The sequence below is a fragment of the Periplaneta americana genome, chromosome 8 (assembly GCF_040183065.1).
Source record: "Periplaneta americana isolate PAMFEO1 chromosome 8, P.americana_PAMFEO1_priV1, whole genome shotgun sequence".
In the NCBI taxonomy this organism is placed as follows: domain Eukaryota; kingdom Metazoa; phylum Arthropoda; class Insecta; order Blattodea; family Blattidae; genus Periplaneta; species Periplaneta americana.
Genome location: NC_091124.1, coordinates 170456653 through 170475168, shown reverse-complemented (window position 1 = coordinate 170475168; position 18516 = coordinate 170456653). Strand labels below are relative to the sequence as shown.

The following is an 18516-nucleotide window of genomic DNA, read 5'->3' as shown; positions in this document are numbered from 1 at the left end:
TACCTCATTTTAAATTTTACAATTTCTACAGTTGGTAATGTGGAAACGCTGTGTAATTCTGTATGCCAGCCGTGCCATGGATAAATATATAATAGGATGCGAAACTCACTGAGTTTCCCGTAACACATACTAGAGGCGCTGTTGTAGAATTGATCGTGCTGCCATCTATATGCGGTTAGAGGCGTTATTACATCTAGCAGCGCACCAAGTAGCGAAAAGAGTAACTACTCCGTACATCCAGCAGCGCACCCAAGTAGCGAAAATAATAACTAGTTACTCCGCGTATCTAGCAGCGCGCCTGGCGGCGAAAAGTTGAACTATATGCAGTAAATATTCCTCCCCCCCCCCCGCCCCAAACCCTCAATTTAAAGTAAAACTTTAAAATTTTTATTCCTCACATCATCTTTCACTGAAAATTGTTATTGGAGCCAATAGTTGGAAGAGACGGTCTATTTTACACTATCTTATAATGTAACTAATTAAAATACAGCCAAACAGGGACAGAAAATAAAAGAAAACAAGGTTAGATAATTGGGATTTTATTCTTTAGGTAATAGTGTATAGTGCACTTTAAGTCTGCAAAAACTAGTTACATAATTGAAATTACTATATTACTGTATACTATTTTACAATACATTCAACAACACAATTTTGACAAGGTCCATCATATCACTGTTTAACATACACTACATGTGCACTAGGGTTACCAGATTGTAACAATTTAAAAGCAGGTCATTTTAAATGAAAAAGAATTTTCCATATAAAAGCAGGGCATAATAGACTAACTTGATACTTGACGTGACGTCTTTTTACATTCTGTTATATAATTAGGTAATTTGTTTGTCTTTGTACAATAAAACTGATACAAAACTATTATCATGAATAGAATTGAAGTATACGGATTCTAAATTAGCTTTTACCTTATTTAATTTTCGGATTGTTAATACTTCTCTGGTGACTCGACTTGTTTGAGCAAGGATTTTACAAACATAATTCCTCTAATGGACCCCAACTCAATAGTTACTCTCTTTTGTCCATTGGGAATTGGCAAGAAAGAAAAGCAGGACAATTTCTGATTTTTACGAACCCTGGCAGGATGCAGGACATGTCAAGCGAAATCCAGAACATCTGGTAATCCTATACACACAGATACACTTACATATTTAGTGTGCAGTACATTGGTAAAGTCTATACAACAAATTGAATAATTGAAATTGTGGGGCCCAGTCGGATAAGAGAAAAAGCCACATCTATATATTTATATTTTGGAATGCTCTGCCATCTGTGCTCGTTTACAGATGTAAATGATACCATTTGAATAATGTGTTGTCATATAGTTTAGTCAGAACATATTTCTTCACATTCCAATGAGATATCCTACGTATCGAAATTTATGGTTTGTCCCCTTGTCTGCCTGGACCCATCAACTATTGGTTAGTCAACTGTCCAAAAACAGGTTTGGACCCTACAAGTAACACTCATGGGACAATCAGAGCAGGAGGTAATGAGTAAGAGTGGCCAATTCCTTTCTCCCCTCCGTTGCATACATCGCTGACTAGATACATATTACATTAATCGGATTTCAGATACTACAAAAAAATGTTTGATAATTGAAACTGTCATATTACTATCTACTATTTTGCAACACATTTTAGAACACTTTTCTAGGATCACATCTAAGGTTCTTAGACATTGTTGTTTGGCATACACATAACGGTAACATATACCAAAATGTTGTATGTACTGAGGGTCAGAGTGAAATACATGAGCTGCATCACTTACTTGCATTATGTTGGGCAAAAAAGTTTACTAGGTGAACTGAAGGTATGTTAACCCCCAACTTCCAAAGTCAAATATCTCTCTTACATACGCACACATGTACCACATACTGTAACTTTGCTCCCTACAATTACACAATATATTTAACACTTGCTAAAAACGTTTTTTTCTGGGGCAAAAAAAAAAAAATAAATAAAAATATAAAAAAATAATAAAAAAAGCTATGAACTTTCCACCAATATGATATTATACCTTTTTGTTACACACAATATGAGCTATTTACACTACTTTAAAGACACTGCAATTTTTTCTCCAGTCTCTTCACCTTTGCTTTCAGAGCTGCCATTTTTAGTTTGTTGCTCCTGGGTGAAGATGAGAAGTGAGGACTCGAGAAAAGTTTTCGTTTTGCAACACCAGGACCTAAAGATTACGAAATTAACTTCAGATTAATCTAATTGCTGGGAACTATTTTAAATAAAAAATGAAACGTGACAACACCTTTAGCCTTGTTGAGTTAATGTAGGCCTAACAAAAGGGATGCAAGCTATGGATAGGCTATATAACATACTACAAAATTGACAATACATCAAAATGTGATCAATATTTACCAAGTTTGGAAGGAGGTGTAGCTGAAGCTGAAGGAAACTGTTCCATCTTGGATGTATTCATGTCAGTATCTAAGGAAATAAATGATAAATTGAAGCAAGAATTGAACAGACTTTGTGCTCCATTCATTTCAAACTGCTCTTAACTGTACAAATTATAACTCATATAAATGTTAAGTAATAGTAACAATCCAAAAGTTTAATGCTGCAACAAATTTGATTGTGTTAATCTGAATTGTTCGTTGTAATGTAATATAAAATATTTTTTTGCTAATAGGCTGGGCTATAGAGGACAACTGACACTAACAGAAAGGGATAATCAGCAGAGGTGTTGGGATATTAAAGAGAAGTCAGTAAGAGGGAATGATAGTGTACTTCGTGTGCCAGGGAGACTTGTCAGGATATCAGTTGCAATATCGATCGTCTGGTTCAAAAGTGCGACAACACAAAAAAACAAGTTTTGAGATATCTTCAGTTGAAAGTTTCAAATAAATCCCCTAAAAAGGGACAGAGTTGTGGTTCATAACCACGACAATTAGAATTGAGTCAGTATTCAGGACGAGTATATCACGATCTTCCAGTTCATTATTAATAGATTTCGAAATGTAGTAATAATGAATTAATAAAGTCCATAGTTATAATTACTTCTAAAGCAGTTTATTTCGTTTTTAATCCTTTTGGTTGTAAATATGACTTATCTCAATATTGAATTGGAAAGAGCTCCGAAAGGGGCTTTCAGTAGTATAAATAACTAAAAAATGGCAATTTTGGAGTTGTCGCACTTTTGAACTGGACGATCAATATATAACAAGATAAACACCCTGCCCTGTAGTTAAGAGGATTTGTTATTATTCGCTACTGTAAAAGAATGAAGTATGAAAACTGCAGACATATGGCAGGGGGCAATTAACTTAAATGATTACTAGCATGTTACCAGGCTCACAAGACAGTATCGCTTACCTTCAGCTGTGGGAACCACATTGAATAGGAGCGATGGTTGCTGATAGCCCCTCAGCTGTTCACCAATCATACTGTTCCCTGTAATAATCACAAAAAAAAAAACGAAACATAATTAATAATGTATTTTGAAACATGTAATGTAAGAACAGCTGATGAGAAACTAAGGGATTCCTTGAAATCCATAAACTTAACTAAGTGGAATAATTACCTTGTTGGCATGCATCTTTATTCATCCCGGCATATGCCGTCGAAGCAGTAATCTTTGAAGCTGGAGTACTCATAGGAGCAGGAATTGTTTGAGGCATAGCTGCCAAGCCTGCAGCCTACTCAGTTGCAGCTTGTAAACCTATGAGACTACGCGTACCTGAAAATAAAGAAAAGAGTAATGAAATCGGAAATTTTAAACATGAATGACATAAAAACATTGCTAGTGTACTAATTACCTTCAGCAGCTGCAGAATCAATCTTCGCCCTCCTAGCATACGTCCGCAAAGTCTTGTGATGCCTGAAAGTTGGGGTAGACCCCGGTGATAAGGTCGCTCGAGGCATAACTGGGCTAGATGGTGGGCTCCGGATTTTAGGGTTTGATGGCACCACTAATCCATTAGCATGAACAGTGGGCACTGCAGTTTGCTTAAGTATCACTTTTTGTGAAGAGCTATAATAGTCATACTCAATGAAGTGGTCCATGCAGATTCTCAACCTGTGTGTGGCATCTGCGGCAACTCGATACCGGTCCTCTAGCCCACAAAATCGGAGCCACTTCCAACACCTAAAGCAATGGATTACAATTACTAATGAGATAAAGTAGAAGAAATATTGAATAGAAATCATGCAAAAATTGGGGAAAAAAATAATAAGTTATCTGCTGCATTTGTGTTATTTTAAGAGATGTCTAATGCGCATCACTAGGTGGTGAGTGACCATAGGAAAACTGGTAGCAGCAACAGATATTGGGTAAAACTAAATTAAATATTAGGCCTAAGCTTATTATTATTATTATTACTACACATGATTGAGAATTTCTCCAGAATGGCTAACTACATCAAAGAAGGCATAATTTTATTTTCCATAACTGTGAGATGTTTATACTAAAAACCACGTGGCTTTAGTTTGCAGCCATGTGGCCTAATGCTACAATTCAGGTTTACGAGGTTTCATTTTCAGCCTTCTTGCTCTTTTTCGTCAATATTTCACATTTCGTTACAGTTTGACTGAATTTCGGAACCATCTAAATTTATACTCCTACTATAATCCTAAATAAATTAGCAGAAAGCAATGCACAGCTCGTCTAACCTACTTCACCAAAAAGTACATTGTTTTCAAGTGTAAGGTTTAGGCTACACAGGACACAATAATAATACTAAAGCTTACCTCATAGGTTCCTGAGGAAAATAGAAAAAATGCTTCCCTCCCACAGTATTAACAGTCTTGCATCCAGGCGCTGAGCATCTTCCTCGAATCTTTTGCATTTTTCTGGAATCCATCTTGCCTTCATAACGCTGTTGGCTAGTCATCGGCCAACGTTCTAACTACTTCGTATCGGAGAGTGGAGAACGCTGGTCCTCACGTAGTTCTATGATTTACCACCTACGACGTCGGGCGCTGATCACCTTATTTCAGAATACCGCTTCTAGATCGTGCTGTCCGCAGTTTCGCATCCTATTATATATTTATCCATGGCCGTGCCTTGACAACAATCGCAGCATAGTTCGTCTCCTCTATTCATTACAGTGTGAGATTTCAGAGCGAAGACATTGTATTTAGTGGAAAGTAAAACATGCCGAAAGTACCAAGTAACAGATTATCTCTGATTCAGCAATGGTTACAAGAATTTCCTAATTTCTCAACGGATGGAAGAATTATTCACTGCGATGTGTGCCATAAAGAGGTGAGTAAATTTTATAAATTTGTGTAACATTTCCACCAGAATCTATTCTTACCCGATGGAGAACATGGTTACAGGCCGTGGAATATTACAGCGAGCATTTGGAGGACATTAAGAACTTTGTTTTGAAACTGGGGGAGAATGCAGTGAGCATTACTTCAGCTAAAAAACATCTGCAGGACCCAATAATTGCCCGGGATATTGCATTCATCAAATCACATTATGTATTTCTGGTCCCTATTATTAATGCTCTAGAGTCTTCAGGCAAACCGGTGTACACGCAACTGGGATTGATAAAAGAGGTGACAGAAAAAATCAACTTGGTTCCTGGTTTCTGAAGTTTATGAAAAACTCAAATCAGTGCTTCAAAAAAAACCAGGACTGACAGTTCTCCGTACAGTGACTGGCAAAACACCTGAACATGAATGTCCTGTTCCCTTGCAATACCAAATTTAAATATGCTCTGATGTCATCAGTTGATGTGGAACGCTCATTTTCGGCATATAAGATGGTGTTATCTTAGAAAAGTTGTTAGTTCTTTACTCTGGTTCTAATTATGGGCATGTACAATGAAATAATATCAAATGTTTCGGCTAATTTGTAATGGGAAATGAAATAATGTCATTTTTTGTTCACCTACTTTTGTAATTTTAGAACCTATTTTGATTTGTGATAGAACCTATTTTAGGTACCTAATTTAAGATTTTTAGGACCTAAAAGTCCGAAGTCTAGTTATAACATTTATAAATAGACAGAAAAAGCAGCAAACAAACAAAAGTCAGCCGAGTCGTGTGTAAGAAATTCGTTCACGTGCAAAAATAAGTGTCCACTGCTGTGGAGTAAAGGTGAGCATGTTTGACCGTGAAACGATCGAACCTGAGTCCAAATCTTGTTTCGGTTTTTTTTTCCCGAGGCTTGTACTAGACCAATTGAAGCTGAATCACTGGGTAACTTTCAGCGTTTGACGTCGGACTAATTTTCACCATTATTAATTCACATGTCATCCTTGTTTCGGGTTAAGTTCACGGTGAGGCATGCTGTACTTGTACAAGAGAGCGGTCGTTCGGCTACACCTACAAGTATCATTCACAGAACGGAAGTGATAAGCACAATAAGCCTCAGGCCGCAGTGTAAGCCTTAGGATCCATCCGTAAAAGTATAAGAGAAGAAACTAAACAACAACCGAAGTCTTCCGAAGGGAACTAAGCGTATGGCAACCAGTCATTTTTTGTCTTAGATTGTACATAAGGTAGAGTAGCATAAATCGCACCGCTTCCTAAATGGCACCACTGCTAGTTTAAAACAAGTTACTGTAGTAGTGTAGCATCTACAGTCGAGCCGTTCTTATTTCCGGCAGCAAATCACACGACAGCTTCTGGTCAGCTGACACGCTGCTTCACTGGCAGTGGTTGTCGTCAAGGTTATGCAGACGACATACCGCTTCCCGCTCACAGTGGATGTTACTGTGTTGTCAAGTCTACCCTTGTACTCTTAACGAAGTTTTAGCATATGTCTAGTCTTAAACATCGAACGAAAAATTATTTCCTACGATAAATAATTAGTAATATATGAATACATAATATTGTATATTATTGTTATTGTTGATCCTAGCATCCCAGGACACAGAAGACTTACCATGTTGTGCTATAATTGGTTTTTCCGACCATTTGAAGTAACGATTTTCGTAAATACAGAAACAATATTAGAAATTACTAAAATGGGAGAAAGCTGTAAAATATTAAAACAAACATTTTTTATATGATTGAATAACTAAAACCACACAACCTGTAAATTAAGCAACATATGTTAGTAAAAATTTTGTCATGAGAAGTCATTGCTACATAAAAAAAGAACCTTGCCTACCGGTATTGTTCAATTTAGAGGTGCTACGCTTAGATCGCTACAATCATTGTTAGTACCTGCCGCCGCCATAGTTCTCAGTTTATTTTCTTCTTTGCCGGATTGTCCGTACTTCTCTGTAGTTATTTGAGAAACCGTGAACTTGTTCACATCACATGCATCAGCTGTTCTTTGCACCACTTACATTAAAGGCAATAAATACCCTTATTTTGACTTTCATTTTCGAAATAATCTCTAACGCTAAGAATCATTTCTCTGCTTTGCGAATTGATGGTCTTCCGACTCCTCCACGGCATTATGATGCTGAAAACTCAGCGATAACACAACACTGACAACAATAACACTGCACTGCCGACTGATTGTTCGATAACCTGCTATTAGAACTGCGTTCGTTCACTATTGGCTTGACAGAGATTTAGCAACACCGCTATTGCCTACCTTCGTCGCGCCGAAAGTCGAGGTGTGGCCACGCCGGAAATAAGAACGGCTCGACTGTAGTGGTATTGTTACAATCTACCGTATTAACTTCCACCATGTCACTTGATTTCTGTCACTTCTTTGTGATAGCAACGTGGTAATAGAGTATTTAATATAATCGCTCAGGTGGACGTATATTTAGCTAACATTTTGTAACTAAATAACGGATTTGTAGACAAAGAAATCCATAATCTTAAGATGTTATTGGTTAAAAGAAATATTAAAGAACATTTAACTTAGTACGATTTTCGAAAATGTGGTGATTATAGGCTAGAATGAAGGAAATAATAACTTATGACGTAGTTTCTTAATTCGCACCACTTTGTAGGTGCCTAATTCGCACCGGTGCGATATGAGCAACTGTTTCAATTCTAGCCGTACAAAAGAAGGCCCAAAAATTTTAACTGAACGAGGAATGCATCAGGTGGGTGCAATATCAAGTGGTGAAAAGGGCGTTAATACAACAAGTGTGTGTTGTACAAGCGCACCAGGTATTTTGTGCCACCTATGATCATTTTTAAACGTCAAACAGTGCATCCTACATTATCAGCTGATGTTCTTCCAGGATCGTTATTTGTTTGCTCTGATTCAGGTTACATCAACAGTGAACTATTTGTCGAATAGCTCAAACATTTTATTTGCCACTCAAACCTGCCATAGAAAAAAGTGCTGCTTCTGTATGTCCACCTATACGAACCGTTCCAAAAATTTAGAAGCTAGATTATCTCGGGAAAATGATGTGTTCCTATTTCAGCTTCCTCGTCATAATACTCATAGGCCCAGCCTTTAGATATTTCTATCTTCAAACCATTTCAGACAGCTAAATCATGAAGCAGTTCTCAGGTGGCTTCGAGATAATCGCGGAGAAAAGGTGACGCAGTTTACAGTTTGAACTGCCTGGTGAAGCACATGGCTAATGTGTAACAATAAAAAACGCATTCAAGAAGTTTAAATGTTAGGTAATTTATGCTCTATTTTTTTTTTCAATTTCATTTGAAGATGCGTTACTCTCTTTCATTAATTTCAATAAACTTGTAATTTACATTTATTACATTATTCATATTAAATACTGTTCATTATTAAAAGCTTTCCTTCATCCTGTTCCCTGCAGTTAAAGAGGTGCGATTTAAGAAACCGCAGGTGCTATTTGGGAAACTAGTTGCCTAAATGGCACCACTGACAAGTGTTTCGAAAATGTCATTCTACTTCAAAAATATTAAATCAAATTCAAGGATTCTTTTTTTACATGAAAGGTAAATGTTCTGGGAATGTATTTCTGTAAAGGACTGCAGAAAATAAAAACTGTATTGTTCAATAAAAATTATAAATGCTAAAGTGGTGCGATATACGCAACCTTACCCTATATAGTAATAGTCAGAGACCGGAAGTTAAGGCATTATGAATTATTAACATAGGCAGGCAAAGAGGCATCATAAATAGCTAAAATAGGCAGGCAAAAATACATTATAAATAGCTGAAATACGCAATAAAAAGCAATTACAAAAACCTTGCACTTTCCACAAAAGGATTTCGGCAGCAAGAAAAGCTTTACATAAGTCGAGGGCAAATTGAGATTTTCGACTCGAGCCACTGGCGTGGCTCAGTCGGTTAAGGCGCTTGCCTGTTGGTCTGAAGTTGCGTTCGGGCGCGGGTTCGATCCCCGCTTGGGCTGATTACCTGGTTGGGTCTTTTCCGAGGTTTTCCCCAATCTTAATGTGAATGCAAGGTAATCTATGGCGAATCCTCGGCCTTATCTCGCCAAATACCATCTCGCTATCACCAATCTCATCGACGCTAAATAACCTCGTAGTTGATACAACGTCGTTAAATAACCAACTAAAAAAAAAATTTCGACTCGATGTTGCAATTACTGTTGAAAGCAAAAAAATCTTCTTCCCAGTAGCCTTGGAAAGTGCATTTTTGTGTTTGGTTGTACTGATATGTTGCGATATGAAACATTTAGCTATAGTCTCGACGCTGTTATTCCCGGAGTGACTCCTCCTCTTTGTTTACGTCTTAGGAAGTGAAGGTTCTATAAAGTCTAGGTAGGGAGTATCGTTCGCCATTTTTGTTCTTTCGTTGCCGAGCTACCATACGAGGAATCTATTTGCCACACCGTTAAACATTATCATGTCGCAGCTCCTATGATAATAAATCAAACACACTGTAATTCAGCAAATAATTGAGCGGCAAATAACGTCCTCGTATGCTTTCTGCGAACGCCAACGAAAGAGCCAAAATGGCGGGCGATCATATATCATCCAGCCTTAGGAAATGCTTAACATCTTCATCAGCGAATCACACGTTTAAATGTAGCCGACCTGCAACGTGATTGGCTGCCGGAAATTAGAGCGACGGGACTATAGCTACAACAACGTCGCAATGAAAACTGAAAGAAAAATAACCGTTCAAAATAACGTTAGACCCGCACTCATTGTTGCCTTGTCAAATAAACACAGGCGATAATTAAAACGCTTACTGTTATACTGTAGGTAGTCTACAGTTGCCGGCAGCACTCATTGTTGCAAAGAGAATATGAACTGACTGAAAGACAATAATATACGTTCGGTGAAGTCACTTTCATTGTAGCGGTTATAGAAATAAATTAAAATATACCTGTAGGTAATTTTTAATAATAAATGAATAAATAATAGATAAATAATAATCAAATAAATGCAAAAAAGAGCATTTATTTTGTAAAGTAGGCATTTACGTATATTAAAAAAGGCAGAAAAGGGCAATATAAACTGTGACGTTTCAATCACAAAGGTAGGCTATAATTCGTACAGATTTATTTTCAAAATGAAGATAGATTTAACACACTTAAAAAGGCATTCTGCCAAAGTTCCGGTCTTTGGTAATAATCTAGGTATAGCAATAACGAAAGATCGGTTACGTTGGCGTCGCCCGTCTTTTTTTCTCTCTGCGACTTCAGCTGTGTGCAGTGCTCCTAGTGGACGTTTGAAAGACTTAACACTGAGACAACTGACAGCACAGAATAAACATAAAACAAAGGGACAAATAACGAGTTCAAAGGAAGATATACTAATTACCATTTCTCCGCAGGGAATCAAACCCGAATCAGCTCTCTGTATCTAGAAACGCCCGTTAGAGTCACATCTGAGGACTCGAGCGTTTAGATCGAAAGAAAACAACTGTAGCTAAGCATGCGTTATGAATCAATCGAAAGACTTTGAAGCTGAAGAATAACACGTCATCGTCGCCACGTTTATAGTCACAGAATATCCGAAGACGTAACTATGTTACTTGGAACAAAGTCTCAGGTTTGAATAATTCACATCCAAAACGGGCAGGCTCGGGTCGATACGGAGCATGCGCGGAATATGGTTCCAAGCACCGCCGCTCACTAGATGGTGGCGCCACTGCAGAGTAAAGCCGGACAGTTGAGGTCGATTGCTTCGTCAGACCTGGCTGGACTTGGTGCGGTATGGGAAAGTGGTACTATACTTCCACGATGTGATGTCGTTACTTAGGGGATTGGTGATGGGGATTCGGTCTGTGAGTGTCGTGATGCAGCTAGCTACTGCATTCGGAGTGAGTATTACTTCTTGTGATGTAGTGGAGTGTTTACTTTTATTGTACCCCATTTTCTCCCGGGGTTGCAAAATGTCTCCACTGCGTACCGGCTACCTCTGATCGCCACCTGTTTTGCTTCCTTTTTTTTATTGTCGTTGTCATCGCCGGTTCTGCATATGAGAAGCCCCAAGTTGATTTCTTTTCAGCGTTCACATGTGAAACAAGTGCCTAGTGACGCTTTCTATCTCTTAATACTCTAAGCGGTATTCATTTTTATTATATTGATTTTGTTGACTTTTAATTCTATTTATTTTTTTGACAGTTACCGAACTCAACATTTTATTTCTTTACTTTTATCGTATATCTTTCTTTTATATTATGTATAGGCCATTTATTTATTATATTTACTTCGATCGATTGGTCCACACCTGTGGAGTAACGGTTAGCGCGTCTAGCCGTGAAACCCGTTGGCCCGGGTTCGATTCCAGGTCGGTGCAAGTTATCTGGTTGAGGTTTTTCAAGAGTTTTCCCTCAACTCAATATGAGAAAATGCTGGATAACTTTCGGTGATGGATCCCGGACTCATTTTCACCGGCATTACCATCTTCATCTCATTCAGACGCTAAATAACCTTAGATGTTGATTAAGCGTCGTACAGTAACTTACTAAATTACTCGGTCGATTGTTCTCTATTTATTTGATTCATTTGTCTTTTACTTGCTGTATTATAGTTGTCTTTATTGTATTTTTATTTACATTTACTGAGTTCCAACTATATTTATAGTATTACATTGAATTTTATTAACTACATGTTATTTATTTTGAGTTGTATTTCTCTGTGTTCCCAATTCGTAACATTTCATATCTACGTTGTAGTTTTACTTCCACCTATTTAGTTTATATATATATATATTTCACAGATGACGTTTCCTTTACCTTTACATTTTTATGTTCAACTGTTCTCAATTACAATAGTTCATTTATCTTCACTTATTGCATTTTATTTGTTTTCATTTATAGTATATTACTCATCTTCATTTATTTGATATTAATTTATTTCAATTAGTAGCCTTTTTTATTATAATTATTCACAACACCAACATTTTATTTCCTTCTTGCAACTTTATGAACTTCAATTCTCGAGGTACGGAACTCGAAGACAAATTCTCGTCACCAACAGCTGTATTCAAGCTTATCGATTTTTTATATAACCTACTCATTTGCCCCAATTTCTTTATTATGACATTTATTAAGTAATGTTGACGAAAATATGATTGAATTATGTAATAATAGGTCCAAAAAGATTAGACGTGACATAAGTCAAAGTGCTAACCCGGTGTATTGACGGTTAAAATGATAAATACCATAAAGAATCTTTGGATAGATACCTCGACGAGCGACCACAGAGCCTCAGAATGCGAAACGGAACTGTTGCTTAGCATCTATGGCAAGGAACAGAAGTGGGGGACGCTGTTTTTTACTTAATTTCTTAGAGAGGCAATTCTGAACATGAGTGTTCCTACAAATGTCATTATTTAGTGTGTTAAGACAGAGGCACAAAAATTGCAGCGACGAAGTTCTTTGTTAAAAAAAAAAACTAGTGAATATATTCCTATATAGGCCTATTGTACATAAAATCATCTATACTAATAATAAATCTGTAACCGAAATTTTTCTGGTAATTTTCGATTTTCCAAAAATAATTGGCATTAACATGTATAATTATTGATCCTGAAACAAAAAATCGTTTTTTTGAAATTTTTGTTTGTATGTCTGTCTGTCTGGAAAATATTTGGGCCTAAGAGGGATGAAGTTACAGGAGAATGGAGAAAGTTACACAACGTAGAGCTGCACGCATTGTATACTTCACCTGACATAATTAGTAACATAAAATCCAGACGTTTGAGATGGGCAGGACATGTAGCACGTATGGGCGAATCAAGAAATGCATATAGAGTGTTAGTTGGGAGGCCGGAGGGAAAAAGACCTTTGGGGAGGCCGAGACGTAGATGGGAGGATAATATAAAAATTGATTTGAGGGAGGTAGGATATGATGGTAGAGACTGGATTAATCTTGCACAGGATAGGGACCAATGGCGGACTTATGTGAGGGCGGCAATGAACCTACGGGTTCCTTAAAAGCCAGTAAGTAAGTATGTCTGTCTGTCTGTCTGTCTGGATGTTTGTTACCTTTTCACGCGATAATGGCTGAACCGATTTATATGAAAATTAGAATATAAATTAAGTTCGTTGTAATTTAGATTATAGGCTATATGACATTCAAAATACTTTATTTAAAAGTGGGGTTATAAGGGGGCCTTAAGTAAATAAATCGAAATATCTCCCTTATTATTGATTTATATGAAAAATATTACATAACAAAAGTTTCTTTGAAAACGATTTCCGATAAGTTTTATTCTATGCAAAATTTTGATAGGACTGATATTACTATGATGTACCGAAGTATATATTCCATGCAGCAATTCTGCTTTACCATATGGCGAGATAATTTCCGTTTTAAAATAACAGTGCTTTTTATATCAGGCCAGGAAGATTAAAATACGAGTAATAAAGATAAAACAAATAACTGTGCATTTATTTAAGGCGGCCTTGGAGTCCTTGGACAACAATCGGATTAATATACGGATGATATAATATGTGTTTATAATATAATAAAGATTATTATATTATAAAGAGAGAGTATTTATGTGTTTGTATGAGGCAATCTCAGGAAACTATTTAATATATTTAAATAATTCTTTCATCATTGGAAAGTGCAGTTCCTTTTGATGGACGTAGGCTTTGTCATTACAGAAGCTCATGAGTGAATCGAGGATTGGGCACAATGCATATAAGGTAGGACTAAACAGAACTTTACGCATAGAAAACTTTATATATTGTCGAAACTAATAATTAGCTATATGTACTGTAGTTAAATTTAATGTTATTTGGAGGTACCGTACTGAAATTTGATGTCTAATTTGCGTTGCGTTTTCTTTATGAAAGTATGAAAGCCAGAGATGGAATAATTTTACAAATATACACGCGGCACATATTAAGTACTAGCCGTACCCGTGCGCTCCGCAGCACCAGTTAGAAATAAATATAAAGTAATTACATAATTAAAATAGGACGTTTGATCCAGGGAACATTCGTGTTTGATAGAAGGATAAATCGTTTAATATGTTACTTAATTTAAATTGCATTTTAAATATTTAAATGCGATCATTTTGATCCAGAGACCACTCATTTGGTGCAATGACAATTCCTTTAACATGTTATTAATTATTATTACCAATTATTTTTTGAAAAGCGAAAATTAACAGAAAAAGTTTGGCTACAGATTTATTATTATGTTTATATTATATTATATTAAAAGTGTGTTGATAACGGATGTACTCGAATTAGAAAGTTTTTAATTTGTTGTGGGAGCTCTCGAATCTCAGGAGGAACAGCTTTTACAACAGCGCAACATAATCTGCTTGGCTCATAACCCAATTTTTTTGCATTGCATTTATTGCATATATATTTTATGTATTTTAACACGATTCAATTGAGCATAGCTAACATTTGTCAGCCATTATCGCGTGAAAAGGTAAGAAACATACAGACAGATAGACAGACAGACATACAAACAAAAATAAAAAAAAAAACTATTTTCGGTTTCAGGATGGTTAATTATACATGTTAACACCAATTATTTTTAGAAAATCGAAAATTACCAGAAAAATTTTGGCTACAGATTTATTATTAGTATAGATTAATTATTCAGTAACATAACAGTACATATTGCTTAATTACGTATTTGGGTGAGCTAGGGTAATGTATAGGAGGTAACAATTCTATAGTGCACAATACTCCATATTCAATAATTAACAAATCAACGTCTTTACCATGACTTGTGGTTTGCAGGGCATCTCAAACCCGAACTTCACCCCTCTGAACGCGAGATCTTATATAATCGGTCAGTTATTGCCGAATGTTACAATAAAAACATTTAACAACATAGGTATTTCAGTCATAACGTCATACAGTAACAGATGAAACTATGAAGTAATTACATAATTGAAATATTTATTTATAACAAGTGTAGCGAAGCGCTAGTACTTAATATAACTATTGCGGTGTAATATTACTGCATGAAGCTTCTGAAATAAACGAAGAGATCGTAGTGAAATTATGAAATTTAAGCCTACAAGACACTCTGAGAAATTTGGTCACTTTATCCAGAGCAAATTTTCTGATTCAGTCGTGGTCATCGATCTCGTCATCATCATCTTTTTAGCATCACCCACCAGTCACCGGCGTAGCTCTGCCGGTCCGGTGTTCGTTCGGGCACGGGTTCGATTCCCGCTTGGGCTGATTAACTGGTTGGGTTTTTTCCGGGGTTTCTCCTACCGTAATGCAAATGCCAGGTAATCTATGGCGAATACTTGGCCTCATCTCGCCAAATACCATCTCGCGATCACCAATCCCATCGACGCTAAATAACCTCGTAGTTGATACAGCGTCGTTAAATAATCAAGTAAAAAAATCACCCACCACAAGACTTGGACAAAAATGTCCGTTGTGAAGCTCGAAACCTCCATCTTTTCTACTCAACCCTATTATCGCCACGTTCGGGTTACATTATCCCTTTACCTGCCATCTGTTGTGTGGTTTTTACAATTCAACTTATAAATTTCTGACATTTCCACTGATGTTTTACACCCTAGCGTAGTGGTTGAAGTCATTATGCCTATACTATCGTTGCGGAGTCAGCGCTGGTTCTGTTCTTTAAGGAGAAGGATTTTTCTAAATAAATTTAGGCCAGTGTCTCGAACAGGTGCCAACCTACTATCGTGATTAATTTTGGGAGCTACAGTAGATATCCAGCGAAATCGTTTTCGAGAACCAGCATAATAGCTGGTCATCGTGCTGACCATATGTTATTCCCGTTATCGTTGGATTATCATTGTCGCGTTGCGGATGGTGTTTTTTTAGTGGTTTATTTTATGACGCTTTATCAACTGCTGTGATTATCTAGCGTCTGAAAGATATAAAGGTGATAATTCCAGCGAAATGAGTGCTGAAAGTTATCAAGCATTTGGTTTTAATGAGTTGAGGAAAAATCCCGGAAAAACCTTAACCAGGTAACTTGTCCCTATCAGGATTTGAACCCGGATCCGCTCGTTTCACAATCAAGCATGGTAAGTGTGGATGGCGGTAATAATAATAATAATAATAATAATAATAATAATAATCCCACTGACTCCCTACGCTTAAAATCGTTCTCTTGCATTCTCCTCATGTTTCTTTAGAAACGTTTTGCTGTGTAGGAATTTTGAGGGTATGTTTACATTGTATTTATAGTTGGGGTATTTCAAAAAGGAATTCCATTACCATAAACTCCAGTCATTTTGACTGATCTTTCCTTTGTGTGAAATATTTATAAGTCAGCCTCGGTAGGCAGTTGGTATAGTGCTGGCCGTCTATGCTCGAGGTTGCGGGTTCGATCCCGGGCCAGGTCAATGGCATTTAAGTGTGCTTAAATACGACAGTCTCATGTCAGTAGATCTACTGACATGTAAAAGAACTTCAGCGGGACAAAATTCCGGCACATAGGGCGACGCTGATATAACCTCGGCAGTTGCGAGCGTCGTTAAATAAACCATAATTTAATTTAATTTAAAAAAAAATTTATAAGCATATAGCAGTGGTAGTGATAATAATAAGCTATTTTCATACATGTAGGCCTAATTTTGTTTCAATTATATTACGATATCGCATCAAAATCTGAATTTAACTTCACTTCTTAGCCTCTGTCGTAGCTCATCGACTTTGGCGCTTGCCTGCCGATCCGGTAAGTTGCGCTCTGGCATGGGTTCGATTCCCGCTTGAGCTTATTAACTGGTTGGATTTTTTCGAGATTTCCTCAACTGTTTGGCGAATGTCATGTAATCCATTGCGAATGCTGGGTCTGATCTCTGCAAATATCATCTCACTATCACCAATTCCATCGACGCTAAATAACAGAGTAGTTATTAAATAAGCAAGTAAAAAAAATCACTTAATATTATGGCTATTGGGTAAATACAGAACTAGATTCTGGCTCTCTGAAACTTGTTTTTATCAAGTATTTTATTATTTATTCAGATTTTAGTTTTAATTGATATCGCGACGAAGGCTATTATTTTTCCGTAATATCTCTTTCGTGATAATCCTTCATCTCTTAAAATTGAATCGTAAATTGTAGAAACTCTAGAAGTCACATTTTCTCTCAAATTAAGTTTTTCGTGTGGTTGTAATATTCATGCATAGGCCTTTCTACTGGTGCAAAAACAGCACATGTCCTGTGTTCAATATACATTTCACAGAGGCAGTAAGTTACAGTGAATTGCAGCACACAAGCCTAGGCCATGTGTTATTTTTTGCAAACTAAAAGATTTTCAGTTCACTTCTCTTTGCCTTTTTATTGATTTAAAGCAGTAGTGACCAAAACTCTAACTGCAGTGATTACATGCGACAGACAGCCTATGAAGTAAGGAGTCGGAGGAAAGGTACTCGGCATGAAAACTGCAACCAGTGGTGGTTCCTGTACTAACATCTTGATCAATCCCGTGGATAAAAATCTCAAGTATCATAAATGTCACTGCTGTCATCAAAAGCCAGTGCATAATATAAGATTTTTCTTGCTTCTTTTTTTTTACCTTCCTCTTGAATATAATCAGGAATTTTCTAAATTCTTCTCTCGATACTTGGTCGAGAAATTCGTAGCTTTTCAAAATTAAAAACTTCTTATGGACAAGGTATTTAAGCTATTTTAATCATTACTCTTTAGAGAAATTCTGTAGTATTAAAAGCTTTAGAGCACGAGATATTTCAAACTCCATTAGGTAGCTGACTTCCTTACATTTATTTATCTAGTCTTTCTCTTCCTGGCTATGATTTAAGACATGTCAGTCCTTGGCTTTTAACAGTTCGTTGGCACAGAACATTGAATCGGTTTTTCTACAATATTATTATTATTATTATTATTATTATTATTATTATTATTATTATTATTATTATTAAATGAATGACTAATAAATAATTACCTTCATCTAAAGATCAAGAAGATCAAAATTGAGATAAAACCTAATAATTTTATCCTTCTAGGGAGATGATCTAAAATTATCAATATTCAATCACGTACAGAAGAATTATCAGTGGCAATTAATGTTTCTATATACTCCTAATTGAACCGTTGACCAAAGTAAATATAGCCTATTAGGCTACATTTTGTCCGACACAACAACAATAGTAATATACGTTACAAGAGCGGTATGTTGACGTTTTCATGGTCGAGGAAAAGGTTGAAAAAGCGAAACGTAGTTGACCTTTTTTAATTTCCGAAAACATGAAAACAAACATACCGCTCGTGTATCGTAC

At 36.5% G+C, this 18516-nt stretch overlaps 1 protein-coding gene and 1 long non-coding RNA gene across 4 annotated transcripts in view; one reads left to right on the top strand and one right to left on the bottom strand.

Moving 5' to 3' along the window:
* Window positions 1-522: 522 nt before the first annotated feature.
* LOC138705236 (uncharacterized) lies at window positions 523-5018 on the bottom strand. Of its 3 annotated transcripts, none has more exons than XR_011333675.1 (6): window positions 4719-5018; window positions 3788-4116; window positions 3553-3708; window positions 3345-3422; window positions 2388-2456; window positions 523-2199 (listed from the first exon to the last, which is right to left on the bottom strand). XR_011333675.1 is itself a non-coding variant. In XM_069834051.1 (6 exons), the coding sequence occupies exons 3-6, from the start codon at window positions 3647-3649 to the stop codon at window positions 2069-2071; spliced, it is 375 nt and encodes a 124-aa protein (XP_069690152.1). In that variant the 5' UTR covers window positions 3650-3708; window positions 3788-4116; window positions 4719-4999; the 3' UTR covers window positions 523-2068. The 3 variants fall into 3 exon arrangements, 2 of the variants coding, with proteins under 2 accessions (XP_069690152.1, XP_069690153.1); XM_069834051.1 differs by having other exon boundaries at window positions 4719-4999; XM_069834052.1 differs by lacking the exon at window positions 3788-4116 and having other exon boundaries at window positions 4719-5002.
* Window positions 5019-10999: 5981 nt separating this feature from the next.
* The window catches only part of LOC138704348 (uncharacterized), a 165491-nt gene continuing 157974 nt past the window's right edge, over window positions 11000-18516 (top strand). Inside the window, exon 1 of the long non-coding RNA XR_011333330.1 lies at window positions 11000-11124. This is a non-coding gene — a long non-coding RNA (uncharacterized lncRNA). The remainder of the gene's footprint in view (window positions 11125-18516) is intronic.